Source organism: Clinocottus analis, unplaced genomic scaffold, assembly GCF_023055335.1.
Source record: "Clinocottus analis isolate CAN_PGR_092001 unplaced genomic scaffold, fCliAna1.0.p SCAF_19, whole genome shotgun sequence".
Taxonomy (NCBI): Eukaryota; Metazoa; Chordata; class Actinopteri; order Perciformes; family Cottidae; genus Clinocottus; species Clinocottus analis.
Window position 1 is genome coordinate 6,907,311 of NW_027175920.1, and position 12,995 is coordinate 6,920,305.

The window sequence follows — 12,995 nt, forward strand, 5'->3', positions numbered from 1 at the left end:
TGTGTTCCCATCCAATGATCCAAGTCTTTAAAGATCCGCCTTTACTTGTCTAATATTGGACAACATCCAACCATCTATTATGCTCTTTGCACTGTGGCCTGGAGGAGAAGATGACGTCAGAGGAAGCTGCGATCGTTAATCCTTTTACTTCTCTGTGCTTTAGAACCGACTGAGGAGGACGGCAGGTATTGTCATGAGGATGCTGATCCAGCAGTGCTTGGAAAAATGATTGATTGACAGCAGCATTTCCACCGAAGACATCGGTGTAATCATATATTTGTTCATGTAACATCTTATTCCTTGTTAGTTGTATCCAGATATGTGAATGGACAATGTATATGGCTTTATCACCAGGCGCTGTATCTCTGAACACAGCGTTCATGTAGTATGAATACAGTAATGGCACAGCAGCCAACCTGCTGCTATATGCATTATGCAGCTTATTGTTTTGGTCGGATATCTGTCCTTCAGGTTGAATCTCCTAAAAAAACAAAACCGTGGACTTCCATTTTCAACAAACAACCTCTCAGAAGATGTCTGTATGCTCAACTCTGCATGAAAGGGCTAGGATCTGAAATAAACAAAAGGCTGCGGAGAAGTGTGGAACATTAGGCAAGCCAAAAAAAATAAAGATATTTTCATCAGCTGGTGGTGGAAACGAGGAAAAGATGAGTGAATCATGGACTTAAAATCTGCAGGTAGACAGAATGTGATGTTCATTTGATGCATTTTAATGTAGTCTGTGAGTTCAAATTGTGGCAAGTTATCTTCAAATTGCAGAAATATGTGGGGATCACTGTCCTGTAAGAGCGCTTCTTGAAGATAACAAGAACATCTGAATATCCACCTATTAAAGAATATATCAAATAACATCAGCATGGCAGTGAGTTCTAAGCGACGAGCTCAGAAATGACGGTATCGTGCCCATGACTGTTGTTCTTCAATAGGCCACTTGACAACTCATTCATTTAAATTATCTGAAATACTTTTCCTTTTGTCTTTTCTTTTTGCTCATTTTTAGAATTTTGCTTTTTGCTTATTTTTAGCATGTAGAGTTAGAGGCAGAATTCAGATGCAAACAATCTGATCTTCCTCAATATGGAGCACACAGAGCATGCATACTGCCGGATGCCCTCCCAGTCTTGTTCTTGGGCTCATTCACATGAACAGAGGTCAGACAACTACTATGGATTTGGCTTGTAGTGCATTTTTACTACTTTTAGGAGCCAGTGATTTAAATTAGGACAAATGTGTTCGTACTGGGAAGTTCATTTACCTTAAAAATAATCTGAGTTTTGTTGCCTTTCCAACGTTAGTCTTAGGGGAAAAGTATCTTTGGGCTTTTGGCCAGTATGTAACAGAAGCATGAAAACCCAGAGCTCTCCCCGAGGGCTTGATTTTTAGAGTTAGTTTGTGTTGTTCCTGCCAAGATGGCTCCCGTGGTGGTCACCTAGTTTGAGCTTCACAGCTTCAGAAATGTATGCGGTTAAGTCACAGAGACATTTTGCAATATTTCTAGCTTACTGCCTGTACTTCTCTCAGGCAAATACAATAAACCGGACTTTTCAATGAAAGTACTCACAAACCCACAATTATTCTTTCACTCAACAGGCACTCAGCTCAAGAGAAGGTGGCAGATGGTGGCTCTTGGTTCGGCCCTCCAGTCTTTCCTGCGTCCTACAGTATGTAGTCATTTAACTGTCACTAATTGTTGCCCAGAGGGCAGTTGCTCCAGTGTGAGTCTTCAGGGATTCTTGCTGCTGTGGTCACTTAAGCGGTACGTTCCAAATTGTTACGTCACCGTAACATGACAAGAGGCGCACACTGAGTCTCCTACTTGAGTCTCAATTATTACCATTCAGAAAAAAGTATATATTACGATATTATCAGCCTAAACAGAATTGTTTTCTGCCATGCAAAGAAACGTCCCACTTTTCATCCCTAGTTACAACCGTAGTATGTTTCTCTGTTTGTCAAACAAACATATTTTTACAGACGAATGTTCACTAAATACACTTGAGTTATCTGGTTAATCACCTCTTAAATGATCAGTTTTGCGTTTTAATTCAAATGTTTCCACTTTCTTTCGCTCAACATTTGCATGCATGAATATTTAAGCCCCTTTAATTCCAGGTAGGTGCGCTGATGAGCATGTATAGGTTTTTTTTTAAACTCGGCACCATTCAGCACAACCCTTTCCTCAAAGAAAAAAATCTCATCATGTATATTTAAAGTGATGTATTTTTAAAGTGATGTAACCGAGTGACTGCAGAGGTAAAGTGGGTGGTGCATCAGGCTGTGAGGGGAAGCAGACATGCAGGAACATACAAAGAAGAGGGAAGCTGAAGGTAACAGCAGGAAGTGGCACCCTACAACGCACATGCAATGACATGCACATGGATAATAAGCATAATTTTCTCACACACTGTTTCATGTGTGTGGTTCTTGCAGTAAACACAAACCACAGCGTTAATAATTATAAATATGCGGCTCTAAGAAGATTGAGTATAAAGTACATACCTTCTCTTTCTTCTATCTTTAAACCACTTTGTATTTTCGTCTCTACGTGTTATGTAAATGAAGCTTGCTTACTCTTGTGACAAATATGAAGATACACAACTAGCTGTCAGATAAATTATATTCACTTGATAATGGAGACAAATAGGTTGTCAAAGGTATAAGAAAGGATTGGATATGAAATACAGGTAATTAATAACATTTTAATTATGCCTGCCTCATGATGAGTTGTGTTAAAGTCAGCTCAGTATCAGCACGAGTGATGCACCAATAGTGGGGTTTTTTTTGTTCCACTGCCTTGGCAATTCCAAAAATATATTTATTAATACAATATGTTAATATCCTGGTCATTCAAATTAATGCAATAAGAAATGAATGTCAAGCATAATTTAGTATGATGTCATCTTAAAGACGGACTTTCTCTCTGCACCCCCACCGCTAACTAACTTCCAGCCTCCCTGCTGTGAAGGGTTTATTGAGAGAAGTTACTTCTTCTGTATTTATTTCGATCCAGCTGTGCGTGACTGCCTGAGTTAAAATTAAAAGAACAGGGAAATAAAATTCGAAAAAATAAGACAAAATTGCTGTCCCTTTAAAGTAAGATCAAAGAAGGACCTTGCGAGAGTCCCATCTTTACACCTATTATTAAAACGCATTCATACCAGAGAAAAAAAAAAGACTGTTATCACTATTAAAAATGTTGTCGCACCAAATTAAAAACACAGTTAGATCAGATTTGCTCCCTGTGGGCTTCCGACTTGGATCTGCATGGAAAGAGTTTATTCCAATTTGTGTAGTGGATTGGGAGAATCAGCTGCATTTACCGTAGGGCTGAGTGTTGTTACAACAATTATGACTTTTCTTTTTTAGACGCTACAGGCGTGTAGTATAACGACACTTTCACATTTTTTTGGTGGCCTCATGGTGCGTTGAACTGCTTTCTCCATCCAACACATGCACCCGACCTCACCACTCTATAAACTGTATGCTTGTAGCTGCTGCTGTAGTGAGCTAATTACATGTCATATTTAAACAGAGGATGCTTGCAGTGACTGGCTGCAAGCAAAACCATACAATTATTATGTTTCTATGAATATAGGTTCAACGCAGGTATTGTTTGACTGGAGGAGTTTGAGTACTACTCGGTACTGGGATGTTTCAAGTACTACCAAGCCCAAGTCTGCTGCCACCAAACCATGTCTGATCCTGGGATAAGTAGTTTGGGTTATTCTAGATATTTGAGAATTTGAGGCGCATTTTGCACAACCATTTTCTTGTGTTTCCGCGCTCCAACAACACAGTCTTTTATAGAGCTTTAAATGAAAAAAGCAGCTTGAAGGAAAATGACCCCAAAGGTTAGTGATAGAAAAAGAGCGGCAAAGGGAGGAAACGTCTATGCTGAGAGAGAAACCAAATGCATCTCTCCCTCACACACACACACACACACACACACACACACTTCACTCACCTGCAGTGTCTGTGAACCCCAGCCACAGTTTCAATGATGGAGCACTCTCCCTCATTTAGACAAAAGGCCAGGTCCTTGTCTTCCACACATGGCTTGAACACCTCTGAACGTAGACTAGGAAGTGTGGGAGCCACAGCTATGGACAGAAGAGACAGAGAGGACAGGTTTAGTTAATATTCGATAGAAAGTCAAATATAAAAAAAATATATGTTAATTTCTCTCTTTCTTTCAACTTAAATCATTGCTGATTTGCATAGGAATGTTTCACATTTCTGTAATTTCTTTGATGTGTCTCCGTGCATGGCACGTCTGTTAAGTCTGTACTGGAATGATCAAACTGGAAGAAAATACTTTATTTAATGTTGATTAATTTCTCATTGGTCAAAAGGAAAGATAGCCCAAGGAAATTACTTTCTTCATTACTGACTACAGAATTAGCATTTTTTGTTTTGAAGGTTTCAGACTTTGACCTGATGCAACATAGAAAGCAAGGGTGTAACACACATTTATTGACTGCAATAACAAGCGTTAGTATCATTATTGTTGTCAGTATTCTACTGCTTTTGGTGTATTTGCTGCTTTTATTAAATATATGTACCGCACTCCTGGTGTCTGTTCTGCTGTTTGTTTCAAATGACGCAGTTTAACAACAAATCCTCAGCGAATTTCCTGTTCTGCAGCTTTAGTAAACACAGTTGGAAAACACAGAAAAAAACATTTCAGCTGTAGGGAAGTGAGATGACAATACGCAACACTACACAAAGGCAGAACAGAGTGAGATGTGCCCGGCGATGTAGCTTTAATTCTCCTCCTGGAGTCTAACCCTGAGTCGCTCTCACATAAAGAGCATGTCTACCATGTACAAGCACCGCAATGCAGGGTTCTCCACCCTGTGAAATGTGCACAGCTGTCAGCGATGGATAAAGATTGTGAGCTAGCATGTGCAACCACCCCCCCGTATGCAGAAATGCATTCAAGTGCACACATGTGTTGTCGGCACGCGTACACACACAAACGTGTACAATGACATGGCAATGATCACTCAGAAGCTTTTGCACTCCATCATGTAACCAAGCATTGACATTTGGATTGACTGGTATTACGCTCAATACCTTGCCAATACAATTGGATTAGACGTCGGATTCTGCTTTCATCCATTTATATTGCCCGAACAGACAGCGTTTAAATGCACACACATGCACCCTCACACGCCATACTCTTCTCATTGACATTCCATTCCTATTTGTCTCCTACTGTCATGTGAGTCTGCCACATCTTTGCTGCCCAATCTGCTCTGTGCGCCGCGGTCCTGCCAGCCAATGGTCTTTTTCAGCCAAGGCTCTAGTAACCAATTGCATGTGGGGGAAATAAAAAGTCAGTAATCCGTTAGTGCTGCTCAAGTGTCCAGTTCAATCTCAGTTTTGTTTACGGCCATTGATCGATAAATCCGGGGGGCTCTTCATGTAAGGCCCAGGAGATGATGAGAGATCAGAGGGACCACGAAAAGAGATATGTGGTGTTCTTGGGACCTACCAATAGTCTTCTATGTCAGAGTAAAAACTTTGAAGCTATCATTTAAACCACTTATTGTATCTTCAATTGCATTGGGGTCTACACCTGGAGGGGGATGTTTTTAAATTCCCATTCTTCATCTGTTGAATGTCTTGCTTTTTGATTGCTAGTTGAACATCATTTTATGGATCAGTTCTTTATAGATCAGTGTAAAAAGTGTGATACATATAAAAGTAGGTTTTGAACCCGGGCTGACACTTTCACTTTCTAGGCTTTAAAAGACACAGATTACATCTTGTATTATTAATTCCACATATTCCCAGAGTGTTATGTTCAAAGGGTTATCTATTCCAAGATGCAATTTTAATAATAGAAAATAGAACACAATATCCCCTTGTGGTACGCATGTCCGTGGTAATAATTATCATGACACTTATAGTCCCTTGTATCTATTATTCAGAGAGCAGTGGCCATGTGTGAGCAATAGCACTGATGACATACAAAGACAACGCCCGCGCTGTGAGGTCAGGGGTTTAGGTCCGAGCACGTCAAGAGAAAGAGCTTTTGTGACAAAATAGGAAATATATTTTGTGTTGTAAGCCAAAACATTTTTATATATTATTAGAAAAGCCAAGGTCAGGCAGATAACAAAGACCTTTATAGTTCCTGCGTCGCGAATCATCTTATCTATGATAAAACGTTTTTAAAATCACTTTTTTTTTTTACCTGTCTCCTTATGTTATTTCAAAGAATCAGAGAAGGAGGCTTTTTCTGATCCACTAGAACTGTATAGTATTGTCTGTGTAAAAAGTGGTTCAAGTACAGCAATCATTTTCATTTGTCGTATGTTGTTGACAGAGCGGAGGTGGAGGATGTAAACTACACAAGGTCACCGTGGTACCTGTGACACAGCACTTTGGGAATCGATGATGATGCATGACGTGTCCATATATCTCTTTCATGACGAACACAGCTCCCACAAAACTTCAAGGTACATTACAGCAGCACCATTTTTGTATTGGCTCCCTTTTTTTCTCCAAACAGTCAATGTGCCAGTTTCACACTCAGAGAGAGGGAGGCTGACATGAGTGGTCTTGAATTAAATAAATCATGGCGGTCTTTAAATGTGCAAAGGATTTCTGGAATAGCTGATCTTTGAAATTCCCAGTGGCGTACCGGCGCTAGGGCTCACCTTGTTGAACATGTTAGGATATACAATATGGCTTCACAATATTACTTGTGACAAATAAACAGATATTAAAGTTTGAGCCGTTCTGCTACATTTAATATATTCTGTAACAATGCAACACATTTCTTGTCAAATGAAATACATTCAAGAAAATAAGGTCTTTCTTGAAGACATTGACATTGAATTGTTCACAAAAGACATCACTGAAAAAATATTGATGCTTTTTAAAGAGCAGTTTTCTACTGATATCTCTTTTTCTTTCTTTCAACTGACTTAATCTCACAGTCTTTCGCAATGTGTTTATCACGCTAATAGACATTGTGACGGCGCTAAAAACAGTATATCCCATACCCCAAGGAATTATTTGACCGGTAAAACATGCTCAGCATGTTCTCTATTTCACTCAAACAGACGAGGAAGTGCTAAGTCCTGAACCTGTCAATCTACAAAAAAGGGCTCTCCATGTCTTCACCAGGTGCAAGGTCTGCAGACAAACAAGACTGCACTGATAACCTCTCAGAAATCTACAAAAAAAAGCCTCTTAAGTCTTAAAGGATTACCTCCATTCTTGTAGCCCTGTTGGCCACATCAAGGAACAAGCCAGCCTCAGATATGTTTGGCCTTGAGCAATACAGCCTGTCAATTTCTTATGGGTTCCCATTTCATCACCGTGACAGGCAAGAAATGGTAAAAACTCTGCAGCACAGCAAGCACAACTCGGGCACTTTTGAACAAGCACCTGTCAAACAGGATCCTGTTGAAATGCTTTGTTCTGTAAACATTCCCATCAGAAATAGAGCAAGTTGAAAAAAAAAGCAATTAGTGTACTCTTGAGCGTGTCAGAGCATAATGGGGACAATGTGTTTGTACAGTATGTTTCGATGTTATGTGTTGTCCTGACATGACTATTAAGGGGCTGACCCAGAATAGATCAGTGTGAACCTGGAGATCCAAACTAACGAACCCAGAGGAGCATTTTTTTTTTGAAGAGAAGATAGATTCTTGCACTTATTTTGATATCCAACTCTTACTGAAAGCATATCACACTTTTCTTAGAAAATGCATCTTCATCTTCATTATAGAAGTAATATCTGATAAATGATGTGTCCCTCGCTCGAAGGTATTATTAAGACGAAGTGTCACGACTAATTATGACAAACATAGAAGTTGCCATTAGTTCATTTATCATCACTTTTAATGAAGCTTTTTTACAGAATAAATCCCTGGCAATGCTAGCTTCTACTCAAACTCAGACTCTTAGGTAGCTGTGAAAACATGGAGGGAAATGTGCTAATAAATGGCAGCTGCAGTTTGAGCGTGATTCATCCCGGAGTCTTTGAAATCAGCTTCACGTCTCTCACCCTCCCTGCTGCACAAAAGCAATCCAGATTGCCGATTCCCTTGGTAACTTTCAAGGAATCCACTGGCGGGGGATCACAGATTCAGTTGACGCTTGAGAGATCCCTTTTCTGAAAGGAATACTGAGGATAGAGCTCATTCCTAGTCATCGCCATTAAACTGCTTTCAATTAATATCTTCAAAAGTCCAAAAGTTTACACTAAATATCGGATTAATATGACTTTAAAATGTACTTCTATCGCAAATGGGAGGCACACCGCTACTTGTAGACCTTTACAATAAATCCACAACAAAAGCGATGCCATTTTTTATGTAATACAAAAGAAAAAGCCATGGCCCGACATGTTGTTCACTCTGAACACATAAAGAAACAGCCAATCAAAGGGCACTGAAAGTGGGCCAGCGACTGCAGTCAGATATTATGCTGTACAGTGCAGCATGGAGCTGAAGGGTTTTTGTGGTAAACATTGATCCATTTTCAATGTTTGCATTCGGCTAAAAACCTTTGATCATTTAGTGGTATGTAACACACTCTCGTTTAAACCACACAGTATGCATTCCATAAAACAAGCATCCAACTAAAGTGGAAGGAGTCTCTGTCTGTCTATCCTTTGATTCTCTCATCCGAGCCACACTTGGTGGTTGTATTGAAAGCAGGTTCTTGAGATCCACAGGACATCTTTTTTAGTGCCTCAAGTACACACTGTGCAATGTATTGAGAGGCAGACAAATTCTCACACACACAGACACACACACTCAGACACAGACACACTGGGGGAGGCTGTAACACAGTGTCAGGCTGGTAAGATTGTTACACATCACTTCTTTGTGACCTTTGATTATTTGAAATGTAATACATAGCCAATTCATTGTTTGTAATGATTTATTATTATTATTATAACACATTTTTCTGGAGGAGAGGTTTTCACAGCGATATACCGAAAGATAGATGTTAAAGAGGGAATTAGGACCTTTTTACCTTACGAACACAATTAGTTTGTGATATTTAATAAGAACAGAGTATCAACAACTGAAGCCAGAGTTTATTTTTAAATTGAGGGTTTTGCAAAAATAAATAAAAGACAATAGATACAAACAAAAAGGATAACATAAAATGTTTTGACGGTTATCACTGACTTCGGGAAAGTTAAAATATGTTTTGCAGAAGATGCGAAAAAAGTTGCTGTCAATTATAGTTCGAGGGGATGAGATTTATAAAATAGGAATCAGCAGATCAAAGTTATGAAAGATGGGATGGTTGCCACGGAGTCACTGTGCAGCGCTCACTTTATCACGATTTTTATATTTCTACCAAGAAGGTGTTATTATTTAACGAGAGCTGGCACTAAATGCTCGTTGCTTATAACTTGCCCATACGAAGTCTATATTGATGATTTGTGAATAAGAACATGTTTTTACGACTAAGATGCTGCTACAGGCACCATTTTATTTATTTTCTTGTTGATTCTCTTTGCTTGACAAAAGTAACCCTCCAGTCGACACATGTCTTCTATTTGTTACAAATATAACATTAATAAAAGAAAATGGAAATAAATTCTCTTCATAGTCACAGTGTCCAGAACATTTTTGCTGCCTCAAAATGAATCGATAATGCATCACATCGTAGCCCTCTGGATTGGAATCGAAGCGTGATTGGCCTCGAGATTCCCACCCCTGATATTCAGTTCGTACTCGGCACACATACACTTACTGTAGACCATGCATCATTGGCACAGACAACACAAGAGACAATTCCATTTACAACTGTAGCATTTTTCTTCTATGGCTTCCTTCTAATGTGCTCATTAGTGATCTTGTGCTGAGCCTTTTCCCCCAGGAGACTCTGGTCGTGAGAGAACTGCTTGTGTTTACTGCAGCACACATCAAAGAAGGCCTTACTACGTAAAGGGAAAGTCCAGAGAGAGCTTGCTGATTGCTTTCCCGTCATGCACCGCTTTTTGGACAGAAACATATCAGAGGAGTACACAATGCAGTGCGTACGGTTAACACATTGGCCCTGACAATACCGTGCGTCCTTTTCACGCCGTATGAACATAAGTGTTTGACTTTCTCATGCCGTCTACGATTATTTTATCAAAATGTTGTCAATCACTACTTCAAAGTCATGTTCGACATAATTTTGCCGCCGAAATGTGCAGGATCATAGCAACTAAGATAACAATGCCAGTCACACTTCCTTGAGTGCTAGCGCACAGCTCAGTCTGCCCTTCTCAGGTCAGTGGTTCAATCCACTACTGAATAACACACCAACATACTAAACCTGAATCATAACGATAGGTGGCTAATTAACAAGAGCTTTTGGCTTTTTCTTTTTAATTAAACATTTCTCCGTGTCATCATGTTTCCGTAAATAAAATGCTTGTTTTTCGATGTCAGCACTGAGACAAGAAGCTAGTTTTCTCTATTTTTAATCTTCTGAAAATAATGTATTTCAACAATAGCAAAACATATATAATATGATATATATATATATATATATATATATATATATATATATATATATATATATATATATATATATACACACACACTGGTTGTTGCAGCTTTATGAAAAAGCTTCATGAAAAACAACACAGTGGCATAAACAACATTTATGAATATATAAACTGAAAGAAACACACACACATTGAGCTACTGAGCATGAAGGAAGGACCTTGAAAAATAAAGCCACAGATAACATTTAAAATATACAGCAGAGGAAGGACAACAACGACTTATTTTAGCCTTGAATGTTCAATACTTTCAAATAACCATGGTCAATATGTACAGTAGCATAGCCCTGGGATGTCAGTCAGATGTCTCTCTCTCACACACACACACAAAACCGTATACTATACATTTACTTTGTGAGTGCACTCACTGACATGATGCATTCCCTCAACCCTAACCATAATCTTAACCATAACAACTAGATAACTGACCCAAACCCCAACTATTACCAAACCTAATTCTAACCTGAACCTTAAAATCAAATATTGACCCTCAAACAGGCCGTTGAAGAAATGAGGAGTGGCCAAAATGTCCTTGTGCGGTCCTCACTTTGAAGAACACACACAAACACACACATGAAAACATGTATAATGCACAGCACTGTATGTATTGCATGTTCATCAAGACTGCAACCCTTGGGAGACCTTCTGTCCCTGACATGACGCAAAACATTAGTGGTCGACCCGTGGGACAGCCGGTTAGAGGTATCAGTCGTTGCGTGTAAGCAAGGTAAGAGAGCACACGGCTGTGGACGCCATGACAGCCCTTGTTTTTCACGTCCAATCTTAAAGCCCCTAGTTGCGACATACACAGCATACTGTACATTGACAGTCTGACCTTTCAAGGCTCAATGACGATCTGCTAACAGTGTAAGCACCCAAGAAAAAAATGCAATCGGAGAATCTCTAGAAAGTTATATATTGCTCCATGACCCTAAACTGCGATACGATCCGAACTGTGAGTTTTGTGATCTATTGTACCCCTAACGCTAATTCTATTTGCCATTACAGGAGTCCGGCGTACTGTTTTTTGGTCAATAAAGCACTTTCGAGTCTCGTCATTATCGAACAGCACCATTATTAGACAAACTAAAAAGGGTTTTGAAGGTGTTCACGGTGACAGACCCCAAGCAGCAGGTTAATAAAGTAGACCCCAGAAGACATGAAACATGCATCAAACCCAAAGGGAACAATTCACCCCCTAATGAAAAGTTTTAATTATCTACATTATCTTCTCACCCTGTGTCAGCTGGATCTTGATTAAAGCTTGGATGACCATCACAGAACAAGCAAGCCTCTGCAGTTTCAAACCCCTCCTTCTCTCCAGCAGATCATAAAGTGGCCATGAAATGTCTCTCCACAACCCACGCAACATGGAGTAAGTGTTGTACAGCCAAGAGAGTGCACTGGAAGTCCAAATCACCTGTACTGCTCTCTACTAGAAGAGAGGATGATGTGGAATATACCTCTGTTAGAGGTGAAATGTGTCTGCACTGTCAGAGACATCATGCACAGGAGGCTCTGCAAACACCAGGGAAGCTGGGACATGTTCTTTATAGGAAGCTCGAAATGCAGCCACTGTGAATAGAAACTGAAAATGTCATTTAACAACAGCAAAACTATGTCAAAACATCAGTTTACCAACTCACACAGCACTCAAGCAGTATAATCCAAGTCTCATGTATCCAGTTGCATGCTCGGTACTTTACACACACATGCAGCTTCGCTAAAACCAGACTATAAAACACCTTGAACTTGTGTGCGGAAATGTGAGATGTTTTTTAATGAATTGTTCTAAATAGTACAAATGTCCTGCATGAGTTGTAAAACTATGTTCTGATCTAGTTTTCTTGTGGCTCCCATGTAGTCTACTTCAGATCATTGGGTCTTTACTTTGTTTTTTGTTTTTAAATTTCTTCAAGAATTGAAGGTAATGAAGGGCACAATAAATGATAGAAATTCTGTCCATCACTTTTCCACAGCTAGAGAACATTGAAATCACATTGGAATAAGACATCATCTGTTCATGAACATTATTTTACTACGTGATTCCCCCTCTTATTGTGTAGACATAATGATCAATGCTAGGCTGCTTAATAGACCTTAGACCTACAGCCATTAAAGCCAGAACATTATTATCTAAGTATTACAAAAGTGCCCTTAATAAAAATAAAAGGAACACAGAGCAGTGCATTAGATTGATTGAATTTCTCTGAAATTATCATGACTCATTTTGTCAGATTATTATCAGTACTGAGATCGCCGGCTGTGTGTTTATCTGAAGGTACCTTGAGGGCTCTGAGAGATAATTTGCCTCCTCAGTTACACATTTTTCTGACTCAGTCTTGGTAAAGAAGCCGACCGAATGCCAAATCAGATGCAGAGTATTTCTCCAGAGATTTGTACAGCCTGTACGTGTAAGGCGCTACTACGACAACAA

The 12,995-nt window shown here is 39.4% G+C and overlaps 1 protein-coding gene across 1 annotated transcript in view; it reads right to left on the reverse strand.

Annotated features, from left to right (window-relative positions):
* Window positions 1–12,995, reverse strand: part of LOC137790010 (pro-neuregulin-3, membrane-bound isoform-like) — a 170,438-nt gene that overhangs the window by 79,224 nt on the left and 78,219 nt on the right. Inside the window, exon 2 of the mRNA XM_068583939.1 lies at window positions 3,986–4,121. Within this exon, the coding sequence (XP_068440040.1) occupies window positions 3,986–4,121 (136 nt within the window). The remainder of the gene's footprint in view (window positions 1–3,985; window positions 4,122–12,995) is intronic.